General features: G+C 36.0%; 1 protein-coding gene and 1 long non-coding RNA gene across 2 annotated transcripts; both read right to left on the bottom strand.

The window, feature by feature from the left end:
* Positions 1-7,906: 7,906 nt before the first annotated feature.
* Positions 7,907-16,716, bottom strand: LOC136273662 (histone-lysine N-methyltransferase PRDM7-like). The gene is made up of 6 exons (XM_066078669.1): positions 16,684-16,716; positions 16,522-16,576; positions 16,173-16,237; positions 10,015-10,209; positions 9,398-9,635; positions 7,907-9,081 (listed from the first exon to the last, which is right to left on the bottom strand). Exons 1-6 carry the CDS (start codon positions 16,714-16,716, stop codon positions 8,789-8,791), a joined length of 879 nt encoding a protein of 292 aa, XP_065934741.1. The 3' UTR covers positions 7,907-8,788.
* Positions 16,717-16,842: 126 nt separating this feature from the next.
* On the bottom strand, positions 16,843-20,367 carry LOC136274176 (uncharacterized). The gene is made up of 3 exons (XR_010712494.1): positions 19,529-20,367; positions 18,237-18,315; positions 16,843-17,057 (listed from the first exon to the last, which is right to left on the bottom strand). It is a non-coding gene; the product is annotated as an uncharacterized lncRNA (long non-coding RNA).

The following is a 20,367-nucleotide window of genomic DNA, read 5'->3' as shown; positions in this document are numbered from 1 at the left end:
ACAATTTGTTCATTCAGTTTAGTATAATTTGGTATTTGTATGCATCATATATATATACCGGTAAGGTTTTTTCAACGCTATTACAAATATTATGATTGTTGATATATATCTTCTCTGAAGTGGTTTTCATGGAAACTCTTATCTATTTGCAGTTATAAACTATAGAGTATGTATGTAGTATGTATGTTTCTATGAAAACATGCTATTTTCACAATACAGGTACATGTACTTGGAAAGAGAATTTGTGTGCACGTGTGAATGTATTTTAGTGACCAGTAAATAAGTAACAAAATTTGATTACTTCAGTATTGTCAACTTTCAACAATTGCTTTTGCTTATACACATGCATTATATTGAAAAACTGACTTTGTCTTGTAATTTATGTTGTATATGAAAATACACAAGTTAAACTAGAATTTGTTATTTGCAGACCATGCAGCGAATTTTATGGGTCTGTTTCAGTTGTGTTTTTTTCCTACTAGTCCATATAGATTCTTTTATTTCCATTTAATGTGTATTAGCCTGCATTTGCTTAAGTCAAATGTGCATTTCACAATTCCAAATTTGGACATTTTACCTAAGTATTTTTTAAGAACTATATCAGAAATTGTAATGGCATCCATTTCATATGTATCTGATTATGACGTACGTATATATTGTAATTTTCTAAATTGTTACTTTTATGCTTAAAACTTTGAAATGTTTTGCTATGTAAGAATACACGTTGTTTGTTTTTTTTTTACATCATTGAGACTTTTAACATGCAATAAAATCGAATCTTAAGTGGACTTGTGTGTGATTTTAGTTTTCAAAAATGATAGCAAAAACAATTTCAAGAAAAACAACTGGATGTTTGAAGTTATATAGAGATGTATGCAGTGGTATAATTACTTAATTAAACGAAAATAATAATGACGTAAAATATATACAATTCCAGTTTATATTGGCAGGTTTAATCAAAATATTATCGTCGCATAAACAAGAGGTATAATGTAATTTGATAAAAGCGTTTATTTGAATGTTTTAGGAAGTTTAAGATATCCGTATATAATTTAAATTTTGACAGTTTTATAATGTATAATGTAAATTAAACGAGAGCAAATAATGGATTAAAATTCAACATTAAATTTTATTAACCAAACAAATTTAATATATCCATTAAACTTAATTTTTTGAGCATGTTTAATGAAAAATAAAACGTTTTAAATACAAGAGGTATAATGTTAGTTTACGGAACACATAAATCTGTACGTATGAGTAAGTTTACAATTTTTCCAACATTATTAAATTTGTTCTTTTACGGAACCCAGTAAACTCATATTAAATGCTAATTATTTTTAAACGTTTTCGGGCACACAATATGTAATACTACATACTTAAATTTTAAATAATCGTAGCGTTTAAATTGCATTTAAGGTGAAATTAAATGCGAGTTTTCGTGCAGTGTCCGGTCCAAAATGTCCCCCAATATTACTCAGGAAATCTACTCTCTTGATCTCTCAAAACCCTTGATCCCTCGAAGTCAAACTGCAATCCCGTTATTCATTATCTATTGTTTTGTTTTTTTTACTCTCGATACCCCGAAGTGGCCGGTATATGCAAGTGTTACCTGATTTTAACACCTACTTGGTCATTTAAATGGCCCAAGGCGTTAGATGCGGGACCCGTATAACGGGATGTTTCTTCAGGTGACTCTTGTCCTGCAAGGTGATAATTGTTCCATGATTGACCATCCCGCTGCCTAAACTAAAGTAAACACCGATCGTCTTAAGATAATTTACATAGATGTACATACAATCTTATTTTTTTTAAACGAGAGAGAGAGAGAGAGAGAGAGAGAGAGAGAGACTGGGAAATTTTTAATGAGTTAAATAAGAGTCAGATTTAGGGGAAAACATACAAGTTGAGTTGATGCCTACTGTAGCGACCTTATAATTATAGTACATCGCGCAATATTTGTCTTCTCTAAATCTGTGGCATATTTTCAACTCATCATATCCAAAAAATAATAGTTTTCAATATTACTTAATTTCAAGTACACGTATATGCATGATTTGTGTAATGCATTGCTATGTTTGGGACTCTTATACAATATTAACAAAATACATGCAGCAATAGTTTTCTAGAACTTTGTGTTAAAAACAATTCGAAGAAAATTAATTTTTCTTCTATTATAATATTTAAATCTTAATTTAACAATAATTAAAACAGCATTTTTTTCTTCTTCTCGGTTTAATCAATGATACAGATAACACACCTGTTACGGTGTCTTACACCATCGCGGTAAAATCGTGGCCCGCGATCACCGCGATGTCAATACCGCGACGGTGTATCGCGGAAAGGATTAAAACACCATCACGGTGTCGCGGGAAAATACGGGACCCGCGTTGGCCGTAGTGTATACTGTTACACACAATCACGCACTTTAACACATATACCCTTACACATGAAGCGGCCAGCTTTTCAATGTATTTTTGGTTAGAGTTATTCCCCTTTGATTTATTGATTCTTGATTCTATTAATTAATGCATCCACTGTTAACCAATTATTGTGATGATTATTTTTATAAAATAATAAATAGTATATGTAAATAAGGTGTTTTGCATAAGTAGTTTTAGAATATATCGGATTAGTGTGTTTATTTTTTATTTCCAATTTTTAAATACTTCAATTTATTTTAGGCCGGCGAATATATACGGACGGTGTTTTAGAGAAGGTTTGGGGTTAAACTTGAATAAATACGGCTATATTGAATGTGTGGACATCCCTGCTCTTTCTAATCAACGTGTGATTTAACCTACGATACCGAGTTGCGGTCATCCCTGCTCTGTATCGCATTATTACATGTGTGCGGTGATCCCTGCATGTGATGGTGGTGGTTGCGGCGGAGCACTAGTGTATGGTCATCCCTGCTGGTGTTCTGGCCTTTCTAGCGCAAGTGTGCGGCACTCCCTGCTTGTGTTAGATTGAGCTGTTGGCGCAAGTGTGCGGTCATCCCTGCTAGCGTTAACTGTGGCACCTGTTGAGTTGCGTATGTGTGTGGTCATCCCTTCCTGCGTAACGGTGAGTCCCTATATGTGTGCAGGAGCGGTGATTAAAGTCTGCACTGGTAAATATTGGCAGCAATCAGGGCTATCCGATTCTATCTCGGGTACGGGCCTGCGGGGGATCACAGGCAGTGATCCCCTTGCACGTTACACGCATAATCATGTATTGTGCATCCTGCATCATATCCTATCCTATCCTTGTCAATTTTCATGATGGCAGTACTGTACCGTTTCACACAATCACACACTTTAATTCAGACACTGTTACACACTATCACACACTTAAAAACATATACCGTTACATGCAATCACATAACATGTGTTATGTGAAACTTTAACGCATATGCAGTTACATGCAATCACACACTTTAACACATATATCGTTATCCTCAATCACGCATTTTATATGGTTATCGCTACACACCCTCTATATATATAAGGCCGAGAGCGCTATTCATGCTTAAAAAACTTCTATGACGTCACCCATTGTATTTAGTCAACTTTTATTTTCACTATTCAACCAGCAGGTGTTGGATATATAAATATCCAACTGATAGGAGTTGGATATTTTTAATATCCAACCGTCAATCAGTTGGATATTCAAATATCCAACTGGGCATTAAACATAGAAAACTGAAAAAATGTTGAAACGTGTATTTCCAACATAAATCAAAATTTATAAAACAGAATTTTGTCATCCATAAATGTATATCCGATAAGCCATGAATAAATTTTTTGCAGAAATATCTCCTTTTCTTAATTTTTATAGATTCGGGATCACATATAAATCACTTTCATAAACTTTTAGACTTCCTCTTTGAACCTTGAACAATATCACTCCTTCTAATTAGTTTAACAATATAGGAAATATTGTCGCACTATGACTTCATAAGACTCCTATAAATTTTTTGAGATAAATCATCGTCTGTTAATTGACTTCAAAATTCTGATTTTTCCTTTCTCCTTGCAAGTTTAAAATATCATTCATTCAAACGGTATCCATGTCTTTCCAGGAACTGTGGATCTCTATAAACATTGTACAAGTGTGTACTTTTCGTTAAAAAATTCATCTTCTAAATCTATGTCTGCTCAGTACAGCGATATGGTTTTCTATAACATGCGCACCTGTTCACTCGTCCATGATTAAAAAGGTGTGTTTGGTTAGGCTATTGTGTATGGTATTGCTGGAATTATACTTTTGTATGACATCACAGTTGGATATATGATTGGGTCAAAGCTTCTTAGAGGCTCAAATGGGGGAATTTTTTTAAGTAAGATAAATAACTCGATAGTGTTGAATAGTTTAGAGAAAACATCCCCTCCTCGGGCCTTCGGCCCTCGGAGGGAATGTTTTCTCTAAACTATTCAACACCATCTCGTTATTTATCCATTACTGCACCGTGTTCAGGTATTTCATCCACACGAACACGTTACATTGGACCGAATTAAGGAATCATTCTTATAGTATAGTGAGGTGATAATTTGGTTCGGGGCGTGCTCAAATCCAATATTTTTTTTTACATGTAGCACATGCTATGTATTACTAGCAGCGCAGCCAATACCGTGTTTCGGTTTTACTATAGACACGCCCATTTTTGTTGTCAACTATTTATGAAATTATTGGGTGATAGGCTTCAAAATTGATTCGTAAAATTATAACAAACAAAGACAGTTGAAAATGTAAATATTGAGTTTTAGAAGTGCGTTTTGAAGAAAATGATATGATACCCAGTGCACTTGTAAACAATATCAGATAAAAGATGAAACAAAACAGACTGAAACCCAGGCACAAATTTTTCATAATTCTTCGATCATTGTGGAACGTTTTCCTGCGTCGTACTGTTATACCATTGCACATGCGCAAACCACAATCTGTCGCAGATTGTTCAGTGACAGCATGGACTTTGGAAAACAAGGGCGTTTTTTAGGAACTGATAAAAGTAAAGATATATCTTTACTTTCTTTGATTTATTATCCTAATCTACTGTATTGGATGTAGTGCGGCCGGGATCTTCAATGCGGTGTTGATGTTATGCAATGTGCATGAACGACACTCGTGTTCGATGTCACGCGAAGCAGAGTAATATGTACATGTAAAAGATATGGATACCCTGGGAATTCTTTCAAAGAATAAACCCTCCTGTATGTTCAACTGATTGAAGTTTCCTTTAATATGGCGACCAAATACTAAAATGAATTCATATCAGCTTTAACAACAGCAGAGATGAGATGTTGTAACGTGCAGAGGGTAGACTATCTGTCTGACGTTACTGTAGGATTGGGCCTGCGTAGAATAAGACCTGGGAGAACACAACAGATAGACTCAAAGTATGTACAAAATCGTGGTCTCCCCTGACCAAGCTATGGATGAAACCGAGCACTGTCTCAACTTTTCAATTGTCTCAGACCAGTGGCCCAAACCAATGTCTCTAACCAAGCGACCCAAACGAAGTGCCCAGGCACACGGTCTTCAGGGTACCTGGTGATCGACAGTGGTTGTATGTGATAGGGTATGGCGGTCGCCCGCTTGGACACGTGGGTTCTATTCGGGTACTCCGGCTTCTTCCCACACCAATGACCCCCTCGCGCTAACATCCGTGCCAACGAGAGATATTAATATAAGTTGTAGAACTTGCTTATCAATCGTTGTAAAATAAATAAAACTCAGTTTCAGTTACCTGGTGACTCTTTACCAGGTTACTTCACAGTAACCAGGGCATATGCGGTACTACCAGGTCTAAACGACAGAGGTTCCAACACCTCGTATACCCCAGTTCCCTACAGAGGATACCAACACCTCTCGTAGCCCAAATGCTCAACTGAGGATACCAACACCTCAAAGAGCCCGATACCCTAGAGACGATGCCGATACTTCTCTTATCTAAAAACCATTACGTGTTTAACCTTTCTGATTCTCTGCCGAGCTGTAGCTAACGATAGAGGATGCCAATACCTCTGTCTCTGTCGAGAACGTATCCTCTACCAAAGTGTTCACCACTTAGCCCACAGAAAGCACTCACAGTAAATGGTTTCACAGAGACAAACACTGGGTATAAGGTGGCAGGGGATAGTTTTTTTGGTCGAGGAAATGTGAGGCAGATAGTGCTCATATATGTGATTTAATTTTTCAGTGAATTTTTAAATTTGCTAAAATTGGTTTGCAGGCAGGGGACACATGGTCCCGACTCTTGAGAATTTTTAAACATTTCAGAATAAAACAATATATAAATCCCTATCGTGTTGAAAAAAGATGCTTGATATACGAGTTCCGCTCATCGTAGATAACTACCTTGTATTATATACATTTTATGAATGGATTTTACATGGTAACAGTTAATGGATCAAAATATACTTAAGGATGAAGGTTTTGAACTGCTTCAAATCGCCATGCAGTGCTCTTCAACGTCCTTTGAATTCATAAGTTGGATGTAAGTCACGTGCACATAAATCTGAGGCATTGAAGGAGACATTCAGAAAATATAGACTAGTATTCAATACATCGATTGCGATAACTGACGTGGTGGATGTATGCAGACTTAAAGGTCTCGAAGTTGACTTTATAGCATATCTACGCAACAATCATTCAGTCATGGTTAAGTTGATTGAATTGCAGAGATTGATCACGTGTTCTACGGGAGATAAATAAAAATGTTTACCGATTGTACGAATGTCATCAATAAACCTCGATAATCAAAATCAATGCTTTCACTGACACTTATGTTTGGATAAGTGATGATATAAGATATGTAGAGTTCTGGCAATAACTAGCAGATTTCGGTTTGAGAAAAATATAAATGCAAAAATGTGGGGTTTTTTTAAACTGCAACTAATATTTCTGATATAGAAATAAATGTATCAAAAAGATAATAACGATGACAATAAGATTAAGACAACGGTTTAAAATGAAGAAATTATGTGCATTTGTATTCATAAATTTGAACTTTTCTGATTCATGATACAAGAATGATGATATCATTTTATATTTTTGCTTTTTTAATCCTTTATAACATTAATTTACACATGAAAAAACATAACATTCGAATATATATAAAATCATATATCATTTTATCCTATTACGTTGCATGGTATGCGTTTTTAACAAAGCATTACTACAGATATTCTTTATTTTTGTTTCTGTCTCATTAAGTGGATTTAAGACTGCAAGCACGATAACTCCTATTTACGTACGCCAGTTTGACGTTTTGATTTGTGCACGACATTAAACCTATCTAGTGTCCTGTAGAGGCTTCTTATACATCATTGTTTTAGGAAACCTGTGAAATATTTATCGTATTTTAAAATATTAATGAATGTAAGGAAGATGTTTCAACTGATAAGTAAATTAAAGACATTGACTTTTTGTCGTAATTATCTGTACAACAATCCTAATGCATAAAGGATGCCGAAATTTGATACCAATGATTTGTTTAGGTTTGATTGTATTGTTTTTTTCTAAAAAAAATCACTGATTATTTTTTTTTTGGTGACACAATATATGCAAAATTCGACTATAACAATACGGTTAAGTAGTCCTACACGTTTCACTACAAAAATATAGCTAAGTAGTCCTATATTCTTCAAGATATCAATACGGTGAAGTACATGTAGTCCTATATTTATTCACTATAACAATAAGGTAAAGTAGTCCTATACTCTTTACTAAAACAATATGGTAAAGTATTCCTTTATTTATTCACTATAACAATACAGTAAAGTAGTCCAATACTCTTTACTATAACAATATGGCAAAGAAGTCCAATATTTATTCGCTATAATAATATTGTAAAGTAGTCCTACACTATCACTATAACAATACGGTAAAGTAGACCTATATTCTTTACTATAAGAATACGGTAAATTTGTCATGAAATTTTCATTAAATGGCTCCAATAATGGACGGCTTGGTTTTAAATAATATTTAGTGTACATTCTAACAATGTATGAACACAAAGAATAAACCATATTTAAACGATATTTTTGCGTACATTAGTGTACATTCGTGCGGAATGTGGGCCAGATATATCATATACAACACCAAAAAAACAGCTGCATGTCAGTTTGGATAATTTTGAATTATATTTATGAATCTCATCCTATTCAATGAAACTGAAGAATCATTTTTAGTAACGGGATTTGTAAAAACAAAAAAAAATATGTTAACGGATTTATTTTTACGATTTTGCCTCTAGACTATGACACCAAGTAGATTCTAAGAGCAACTATCTGTTAATCAAAATGGAATTTGATTGATGCATTTTGATTTAACTTATTTGCTGACAATTTAATAAAAAGATTATTTATTCAAACACTTCTTCACTTTTTGCACCATCTGTGTGATACAACCCTGTAGCAGAAGGTTTAAAAAGACCGCATGATTCATTATCAACTTACGTGCAGATAATTGTGTGCTGGTTTCTCGAAAATAATAAAATCAAAGTCGTTTATTTTTCACTGCATTGACTTTTCTGTTTTAAAATGGCAAAGCAGTATAACTCCAATGCAGTGTGATGCCTTTTTATGCTCCTTTTTTCAAGACAAACAAGGCCTCTGTGTTTTTTCTATTCAAAAATGAAGGTTCACGTCATTCTTAAGTCAGATTATTCAAAAAACAATTGAAAGCAAAAACATGCAAAAAAATGCATTTTAACACGTTTCAAACTGTAACTATATAATTTCCAGTCAGAAAGAAGGGTCAACAATAATTTCCTTCCTATCACGTTATATTTTATATATGTAAAGCTTCATCCAACTCTGGAGTTATTTGTGGAATCTTCACAGATAAAGGGAAGCTTTAGTCCCTCGTGTCCTGTATAATAAGTATAGTTACGCTCAGCCACCCAGTACCACTTGTTGTCATGGTGATAGGTCAACAACAGACCAAACATCTGGTCCAGCACCGTCTCGCCTTCGTCTTCGTCGTTGTCGAACCAGTTCTGATACGTGACGGGCGTCCAGTCGTCGAACACCAAACCTTTGTCATCAATGTACGTTATCACGTTCGCACGTAACGCCACGGAACCGTTCAGGTCATATTCTGCAAAACAAAAATTATTATAGCTTGTTGAGCTGCGAAAGAAAGCTTTATCTGTTTACAGACGTGATTTGAATATATGTTAATTGTAGACCCAGTCAGAGTGATGAACATAAGCAAGGCTATATTTTTGTCATTTTGAGTTAAAACCTTACTGACATCATTGATAGAGGACAGAGTTGACCAACAGTGGTTCTGAATGTAATCTGAACTTTTTACAATATATGCAATGTGTTCATTATTTGTCGAGATGAAAACATTATCCTACAAAAACGTAGACACACACTGTAATCAAAGAACGTTATGTTATATAAGATACCCGGATGAATCCTATTTACTCCTAGAAACCGTCCATAACCGTCACCGTACCACAGTAAAAGCTCCGTCCCGGGATACACGTCACGTGACGTCATATAGAACACAAGACCTGCGCACTGTACGGGAATAACGTTTTCCTCTGTGTAGGTGGTCGGTGAGTTAAAAAATCTGAGCCAGTTACTACAGGCCGGGTCAGCGGCGTCAATGACGTAGGTACCGTTACTTCCCTGTCTGTCCACCTGACATAAAACAGGGAACTACTGTATTTCAATCCGCTAAAAAGTGTTGTGTTTGTGGTTATGATGTATAACTTGTGTTAGACATGGCCCATACATCAGTAGAATTAAAAGCTATGAACTTTTAGTCCTGTAATTGTACCTATTTTGTGTTAGAATTACATAAAAACCTCCATTACCGTCTCCCAATATAAAGCAAAAAAGAAAAGTGTGCTTTTCCTTAATTGTTGACAATATCACTGTATGTTTTAAAGGATATTTAGGTATCTTTGCCTCACCAAACACAGTGACTTTGTCATGATTGTTTTAAAAAATGCAAGCTTGCGTAGCGGCATTTATTGTAAAAAAAAAATAAAGCAGTCTGCATGTATTATCACCGTACCTGCCAGGAATACAGTTCAAAGACGGGTTCCCTGGTGTGAATGATTCCTTCATAAACACCCAGTATCGTGTATTGAGGGAGAAACTGGTCCGTCCACGCTCCTAAACCGGCCCCGGGGATGTTGGAGAGTTTGATACTGAATCCTGGTGGAGTGCTGAGGTTTGCTCTGAGGTGTGGAGGGGAACCTATAGGAATCTTACAGGTACAAGATAACGTCAAGGGGACATACACAACTAGAGGAATTTTACAGGTACGAGATAACGTCAAGGGGACATATACAACTAGAGGAATCTTACAGGTACAAGATAACGTCAAGGGGACATACACAACTAGAGGAATCTTTCAGGTACAAGATAACGTCAAGTGGACATACACAACTAGAGGAATCTTTCAGGTACAAGATAACGTCAAGGGGACATACACAACTAGAGGAATATTACAGGTACAAGATAACGTCAAGGGGACATACACAACTAGAGGAATCTTACAGGTACAAGATAACGTCAAGGGGACATACACAACTAGAGGAATCTTTCAGGTACAAGATGACGTCAAGGGGACATACACAACTAGAGGAATATTACAGGTACAAGATAACGTCAAGGGGACATACACAACTAGAGGAATCTTACAGGTACAAGATAACGTCAAGGGGACATACACAACTATAGGAATCTTTCAGGTACAAGATAACGTCAAGGGGACATACACAACCAGTGAATTCTTACAGGTACAAGATAACGTCAAGAGGACATACACAACTAGAGGAATCTTACAGGTACACGATAACGTCAAGGGGACATACACAACTATAGGAATCTTACAGGTACAAGATAACGTCAAGGGGACATACACAACTAGAGGAATCTTTCAGGTACAAGATAACGTCAAGGGGACATACACAACTAGAAGAATCTTTCAGGTACAAGATAACGTCAAGTGGACATACACAACTAGAGGAATCTTACAGGTACAAGAAAACGTCAAGGGGACATACACAACTAGAGGAATCTTACAGGTACAAGATAACGTCAAGGGGACATACACAACTAGAGCAATATTACAGGTACAAGATAACGTCAAGGGGACATACACAACTAGAGTAATCTTACAGGTACAAGATAACGTCAAGTGGACATACACAACTATAGGAATCTTTCAGGTACAAGATAACGTCAAGAAGACATACACAACTAGAGTAATCTTACAGGTACAAGATAACGTCAAAGGTGGCATACACAAGTAGAGAAATCTTACAGGTACAAGATAACGTCAACGGGACATACACAACTAGAGGAATCCTACAGGTACAAGATAACGTCAAGGGGACATACACAACAAGAGTAATCTTACAGGTACAAGATAACGTCAAGGGGACATACACAACTAGAGGAATCTTTCAGGTACAAGATAACGTCAAGGGGACATACACAACTAGAGGAATCTTACAGGTACAAGATAACGTCAAGGGGACATACACAACTAGAGGAATCTTACAGGTACACGATAACGTCAAGGGGACATACACAACTAGAGGAATCTTACAGGTACAAGATAACGTCAAGGGGACATACACAACTATAGGAATCTTACAGGTACAAGATAACGTAAAGGGGACATACACAACTAGAGGAATCTTTCAGGTACAAGATAACGTCAAGTGGACATACACAAGTAGAGGAATCTTTCAGGTACAAGATAACGTCAAGGGGACATACACAACTAGAGGAATCTTTGAGGTACAAGATAACGTCAAGTGGACATACACAACTAGAGGAATCTTACAGGTACAAGATAACGTCAAGGGGACATACACAACTAGAGGAATCTTTCAGGTACAAGATAACGTCAAGTGGACATACACAACTAGAGGAATCTTTCAGGTACAAGATAACGTCAAGGGGGCATACACAAGTAGAGGAATCTTTCAGGTACAAGATAACGTCAAGGGGACATACACAACTAGAGGAATCTTTGAGGTACAAGATAACGTCAAGTGGACATACACAACTAGAGGAATCTTTCAGGTACAATATAACGTCAAGGGGACATACACAACTAGAGGAATCTTACAGGTACAAGATAACGTCAAGTGGACATACACAACTAGAGGAATCTTTCAGGTACAAGATAACGTCAAGTGGACATACACAACTAGAGGAATCTTTCAGGTACAAGATAACGTCAAGGGGACATACACAACTAGAGGAATCTTACAGGTACAAGATAACGTCAAGGGGACATACACAACTAGAGGAATCTTTCAGGTACAAGATAACGTCAAGTGGACATACACAACTAGAGGAATCTTACAGGTACAAGAAAACGTCAAGGGGACATACACAACTAGAGGAATCTTACAGGTACAAGATAACGTCAAGGGGACATACACAACTAGAGGAATATTACAGGTACAAGATAACGTCAAGGGGACATACACAACTAGAGTAATCTTACAGGTACAAGATTACGTCAAGTGGACATACACAACTATAGGAATCTTACAGGTACAAGATAACGTCAAGGGGGCATACACAACTAGAGTAATCTTACAGGTACAAGATAACGTCAAGGGGACATACACAACCAGTGAATTCTTACAGGTACAAGATAACGTCAAGAGGACATACACAACTAGAGGAATCTTACAGGTACACGATAACGTCAAGGGGACATACACAACTATAGGAATCTTACAGGTACAAGATAACGTCAAGGGGACATACACAACTAGAGGAATCTTTCAGGTACAAGATAACGTCAAGGGGACATACACAACTAGAAGAATCTTTCAGGTACAAGATAACGTCAAGTGGACATACACAACTAGAGGAATCTTACAGGTACAAGAAAACGTCAAGGGGACATACACAACTAGAGGAATCTTACAGGTACAAGATAACGTCAAGGGGACATACACAACTAGAGCAATATTACAGGTACAAGATAACGTCAAGGGGACATACACAACTAGAGTAATCTTACAGGTACAAGATAACGTCAAGTGGACATACACAACTATAGGAATCTTTCAGGTACAAGATAACGTCAAGAAGACATACACAACTAGAGTAATCTTACAGGTACAAGATAACGTCAAAGGTGGCATACACAAGTAGAGAAATCTTACAGGTACAAGATAACGTCAACGGGACATACACAACTAGAGGAATCCTCAGGTACAAGATAACATCAAGGGGACATACACAACTAGAGTAATCTTACAGGTACAAGATAACGTCAAGGGGACATACACAACTAGAGGAATCTTTCAGGTACAAGATAACGTCAAGGGGACATACACAACTAGAGGAATCTTACAGGTACAAGATAACGTCAAGGGGACATACACAACTAGAGGAATCTTACAGGTACACGATAACGTCAAGGGGACATACACAACTAGAGGAATCTTACAGGTACAAGATAACGTCAAGGGGACATACACAACTATAGGAATCTTACAGGTACAAGATAACGTAAAGGGGACATACACAACTAGAGGAATCTTTCAGGTACAAGATAACGTCAAGTGGACATACACAAGTAGAGGAATCTTTCAGGTACAAGATAACGTCAAGGGGACATACACAACTAGAGGAAACTTTGAGGTACAAGATAACGTCAAGTGGACATACACAACTAGAGGAATCTTACAGGTACAAGATAACGTCAAGGGGACATACACAACTAGAGGAATCTTTCAGGTACAAGATAACGTCAAGGGGGCATACACAACTAGAGGAATCTTTCAGGTACAAGATAACGTCAAGGGGGCATACACAAGTAGAGGAATCTTTCAGGTACAAGATAACGTCAAGGGGACATACACAACTAGAGGAATCTTTGAGGTACAAGATAACGTCAAGTGGACATACACAACTAGAGGAATCTTTCAGGTACAAGATAACGTCAAGGGGACATACACAACTAGAGGAATCTTACAGGTACAAGATAACGTCAAGTGGACATACACAACTAGAGGAATCTTTCAGGTACAAGATAACGTCAAGGGGACATACACAACTAGAGGAATCTTACAGGTACAAGATAACGTCAAGGGGACATACACAACTAGAGGAATCTTTCAGGTACAAGATAACGTCAAGTGGACATACACAACTAGAGGAATCTTACAGGTACAAGAAAACGTCAAGGGGACATACACAACTAGAGGAATCTTACAGGTACAAGATAACGTCAAGGGGACATACACAACTAGAGGAATATTACAGGTACAAGATAACGTCAAGGGGACATACACAACTAGAGTAATCTTACAGGTACAAGATTACGTCAAGTGGACATACACAACTATAGGAATCTTACAGGTACAAGATAACGTCAAGGGGGCATACACAACTAGAGTAATCTTACAGGTACAAGATAACGTCAAAGGTGGCATACACAAGTAGAGAAATCTTACAGGTACAAGATAACGTCAAGGGGACATACACAACTAGAGTAATCTTACAGGTACAAGATAACGTCAAGGGGACATACACAACTAGAGGAATCTTTCAGGTACAAGATAACGTCAAGTGGACATACACAACTAGAGGAATCTTACAGGTACAAGATAACGTCAAAGGGGGCATACACAAGTAGAGGAATCTTACAGGTACAAGATAACGTCAAGGAGACATACACAACTAGAGGAATCTTTCAGGTACAAGATAACGTCAAGGGGGCATACACAAGTAGAGGAATCTTTCAGGTACAAGATAACGTCAAGTGGACATACACAACTAGAGGAATCTTTCAGGTACAAGATAACGTCAAGTGGACATACAGAACTAGAGGAATCTTTCAGGTACAAGATAACGTCAAGTGGACATACACAAGTAGAGGAATCTTTCAGGTACAAGATAACGTCAAGTGGACATCCACAACTAGAGGAATCTTTCAGATACAATGTAACGTCGGAGGGGCATACATAACTAGAGGAATTATCTCACAGGTACAAGATAACGTCAAATGTACATGCACAACTAAAGGAATCTTACAGGTACAAGATAACGTCAAGCGGACATACACAACGTTAGAAATTTTACAAGTACAAGGTAACATCAAGGGGGCATACACAACTAGAGCAACTATCTTACAGGTACAAGATAACGTCAAAGGGACATACACAACTAGAGGAATCGTTCAGGTACATGATAACGTCAAGGGGGCATACACAACTAGATGAACTATCTTACAGGTACAAGATAACGTCAAAGGGACATACACAACTAGAGGAATCTTACAGGTACAAGATAACGTCATGGGGACATACACAACTAGAGGAATCTTACAGGTACAAGATGGCGACAAGTGGACATACACAACTAGAGGTACAAGATAACGTCAAGGGGACATACACAACTAGAGGAATCTTACAGGTACAAGATAACGTCAAGTGGACATACACAGCTAGAGGAATCTTACAGGTACAAGATAACGTCAAGTGGACATACACAACTAGAGGTACAAGATAACGTCAAGGGGACATACACAACTAGAGGAATCTTACAGGTACAAGATAACGTCAAAGGGACATACACAACTAGAGGAATCTTACAGGTACAAGATAACGTCAAGTGGACATACACAACTAGAGGTACAAGATAACGTCAAGGGGACATACACAACTAGAGGAATCTTACAGACACAAGGTAGCGTCAAGGGGACATACACAGCTAGAGGAATCTTACAGGTACAAGATAATGTACAAAGGGACACACATAACAAAATCCTCAGTGATCATCAAAACAGAAAAGACATCTGCTTACAATACTATGTTTGGTTAGGGCTATAATACTATGTGTATATTTGTGTATATTTAATATGTGTATATTTATAATGCTGTTTTTTTTGGTTAAATATTGTTATTGAAACCTTAAAACAGATGTTCTAGGTGTATATGTATCACTTTTTCATTGTTAAAGGAAAAAGAAAGTAAACATAATTTATTTTCTGTTTAGATAATAGTGCAATATTTTTTAGTAATAAAAAAACGTATGTTGGAGTGATACTGTTTACGCCTTACTAAACGATACTCTTATTTTTTACAATAGTCAAAAGACATGAGGTGATTATTATTATTATTTAATTTTACATTCTGTTAATATCGATGTTTTTTTAACTAAGACTATACATTAAGATATACTTACCTGTGCATTAGGTATGTGGCGGTATTTACCACTATGTGTACCATGTAACTTATAGTCCTCACAAACTGAAATGTCAATTAAAATATTCACTGTAATTACAATTTAAAATCTACAGTTTGTTTCTCAAATCTTTTAGGTAAATAGTGTAAATCTTTTGTACAGTAATTTAAACGAAAACGATATGAGTTTTGTTATTATGATTTGTGATTTTTAAGTTTTTGTTTTTAGATGTACGAGTTCTAACATCAATTTCATTGACGTTTGTTCATCTACAGTGATTATAAAAAGATATATCAGAGAACGATGCACTTGTGCGTAATGTTATTGCTATTGCATTATTGCTACTCACATTTATTTTTTTCTGCTTGAACATCCGACTCATGTTTGGCTATTTTATACAGTTCCTGGTATGAAGTGAGAAACAAGTTTAAAAATGCAAAATTAAAAAGAAAAAGAAAAACAGGTTTTTTTTTTTTTGCCTTGCTTTTTTTTAAAGAAGACTTAGGCTTACTTTTCTTTCTTGATGTATGTGAAATAAACCCATTTCTAAAAGAAAAAGAACTAAACTGTTTAGTAACATAATAAAACTTTAAATACATTTTGAGGATAAGGACACATTTGAAATTAACATTGATACGATTGGTAACTTTAAATTACTATACGTGGTATGTGTTTCTAATGATGATTTCTCACGTTCAATGTAGTCTGTCAGAGCCTTCTCCTTTTCCTGAGAGTCTAGTACCGCCATGTGAGCGCCATGTTGGTGACATACGTCACTGGATTGCAACATGGAGGTAGGTTCTGTATGGAACGAGAAGCACCACTGATCTACTCGAACAAACCCAGGGCGACACTCGCCATTCATTGTGTCCTCAAACAGAAAACCTGACAAATTGGTAGAGAAAAAGGAACGTATCATTATGATCAATGATAAAAAAAATTTCTTTCATGATATTTTCTATATTTTTATCGCAAAGCAAAACGAGCTCTAAGAACACGTGTTAGGGAAAAATAACAAGCTAAACCTACAGATTTGTCAAGACAATTATTTTGGCAGCATCCCTTAATGCTTTCGAAAAGAGTATTGCTACCGTAGTGCTATATCAAAAATGGCTGACACTAAACTCGTAAGTTATGGTTCTTTGAGGTTTGAAGACGCGTTTTATGTGCCACAAAAGATTTTATGAGACCAAAGAAATTTCTAACCTGCACCCATTTCTTCGTACTGAATAGATATATGTAAATAAAAAAAATAAATATCTGAAAGTATGAGGTCAGAGTGAGCTCGCGCTAAATTTGCGGTTATAAATTTGGAGAAGGATCAACCAACTGTAAGGCGTGTACTTATATAAAAAGATAATATATATACAAGCAAGTGCCATACTTCACTGTCATATCACAGGATGAATCTCTGCCATTTAGTGAACTGAAATGTGACTGATCGGTAACTGAATGGCATAGCTATGCCATCCAGTCACCTTTCCAGAGCATTCCGTTAATATTCAGTTCACTGAATGGTAGAGGTTTATCCTGTGTATCTTACCAATTTTTAGCTAATTTTGCATGCATGTACAATAACTATATGAAAATAAGAAATTAAAAATAGAAAATTCTACCAAATTTAACTTTAAAAGCCAAGTCATAATGAGGCGATTTTAGAAACTAAAGATTGTTACTTTTAATTAGCTGATGTTAATTGTGTCTATCTACGTTTTTGTGATCATAAAGATGGCCAGTTATATCACCGGCTGCCGTGACTAAACGGCAGCGCTTTGGGCTGTAATGATTATAGTTTCGAGAGTTTGGAATCCGCTGACGGCGTTGAGGCCTGTAAGATTTTTGTTGAGAATATTTGCCAAGCTTTTACCGGCATAGTATACTTACGTTCTATATCCCCCACTTGTAAACTATGAGAAATTCAAATATAATCTATAATTAGACTAATATAAAATATAAACAGACAGACTGACAGGAGACATCACAAACAATGGTCACTTCTCTTTCATTGACAAAATTCATTAAAAAATACGATATATCACTTCAGGTAAAACTCAAACCTGTTACCTGTCAGGTTAAGGGCTAAGAGCAATCCTGTGGCTACAACAAAGCCTTCCCTCGTCATGATGATGTTACTCAGAGCATTCTGTGGAGAACATATCGGAGATTTGAGTTTATACAGATATTCTAAATTAGATTATTTCGCTTGACAAACTCATAGTAAAATGTTGTTAATATCAATGTGGTTATCATTTTTCATTCATGCTATTCTGTAATGTTTTCTCTTATTTATTTTACATGGTAATTCAATCTAAAGAGATGTGTTAGCGGAGGTTCAGGTTAACATTATCGTTTTTGTATTTAAATTGCTAAGAAATAACCTCTAAAGGAACATAAATACTTGATGTAATCTATTAAAGGCAGAGGTGGTACAAAACCAGGAAATAATCAAACATATATATATAAAAAAAGGGGCACCAAGTCCTTTTGTAAGAGAGGAAAGAAGCAATGAAATAAATTGCAGCGTTCAATCTTCATTAATTTACTTTTTTATAATAACTTAAGGCACTCAATTTTTCCTTACGCTTAAGAGCTCTTTAAGCGTGTGCTGTAGCGTTTAAATAAGGTCAGTTAAAGTTAAGATATTGTTTATCAACTCATATTTTCCTATTGTGCAGGCTTAATAGACACAGTTGTATGACATTATAAGTAGTTATAATGACACAGTTCATTGCAGATGGACAATGGGAGTATGTCATTATAAATATTTATCGTTTTTGTAAAAATGAAATTCATTAAGAAATATTTGATAAAACCTAGTACCGTTATGTGTTCTTTTTAAATTTGTGTTACAATGATTAAGGAGCATTCTTCGAAGTAGAGTACTCCCTAGTTCAAATAAATTGATGCATTTGAAGGCATGTTTATATAAAATGTGTATCCTAAAATCCAACCGAGGTAAAAGTCTTAAACACTTATACCAAAAGTGGCCACATTTTACAATCGAAAAGAAGAACTAACATATCTAGAAACATCCGGAAGTCTATAAATATCTTTAAACGGTGTCAGGAAACCACCCAGAGAGGTACGGTAGAGACCGCTTTTATAATAAAAAAGTTAGGAAAACAGACGACTCCCACATATCTTGTTGGAGTGTTCCCTTTGGGTTACAGAGTCAGTATATGGGCGTTACAGAGTCAGTATATGGGCGTTACAGAGTCAGTATATGGGCGTTACAGAGTCGGTATATAGGCTTAGTAAGAGCTGATTGTGACATATTACGGATCGTATTTAATCAAACGTTTGACATTCTAGAAATGTATCTTTATTTCGCTTGGGTAATGATGAAATAGTTTTACCTATTTTTAGAATGTAATCATTTTGTTGACTCTTGGTTGAAACCACGCTTTTTGTTTGACTATTGGTGCTTAACGCTTTAATCGACCAGGTCTTCATTCATACATATCACCTTTAATGACATTGGCAATTTTGTCAGGGTTCTTTACAAACATTGTAGTATTTAACCGTAATCATAAGTAGTTCATTTAAGTAGCAAGAATATAAGTAATACACTACATTTACTTGCTATTGCGAGAGCAGCATTGGTTGTAAATTCCTTGATAATAAACTATAAAAGCTTTTAGGAAATTTTTAATTCAATATCAAAAGATTGGAATGTGCAGAACCAATACTAGATCGTCTTATATCAAGAGAATAGTTAATACAGCTCATGACTTTTGCACAAAAATATGTAATGTAAATATTACAATGAAAATGGATACTTTGAAGTGTACCTTTTCATGACTTTAAGTAAAGAAAGAGTTGATTCGGAAAGTGTGGTTCGTATTCGGATGTATTTGAATAATTACGGGACACACAATATGACAGTCCCAAAGGAAATGAACTAAAAATAACTGCATCCTTCGCAAGTCCGTTAAACAAATGCCAATTATATATACGTTTAACTATTGGTTGGTTAATGTATACGGCCCGTTTCGTTTATACAGATCACTTAAAGGGGCATGGTCAAGATTTTGGTCTAATTCTATTTTTCTGATTTTAGTATTTACAATGCTATAGGAATGCATTTCTAATGATCAAATGAAATTTGAGAGTCGTAGTGTTATAAGCAAGATACAACGCCCACAATTCTTTGTCATGTAAACATGACCCGTAGCTTTTGTTTACATTGAATTAA

The sequence above is a fragment of the Magallana gigas genome, chromosome 1, assembly GCF_963853765.1.
Source record: "Magallana gigas chromosome 1, xbMagGiga1.1, whole genome shotgun sequence".
NCBI classification, from domain to species: Eukaryota; Metazoa; Mollusca; class Bivalvia; order Ostreida; family Ostreidae; genus Magallana; species Magallana gigas.
This window is presented reverse-complemented; position numbering and strand designations above follow the sequence as displayed.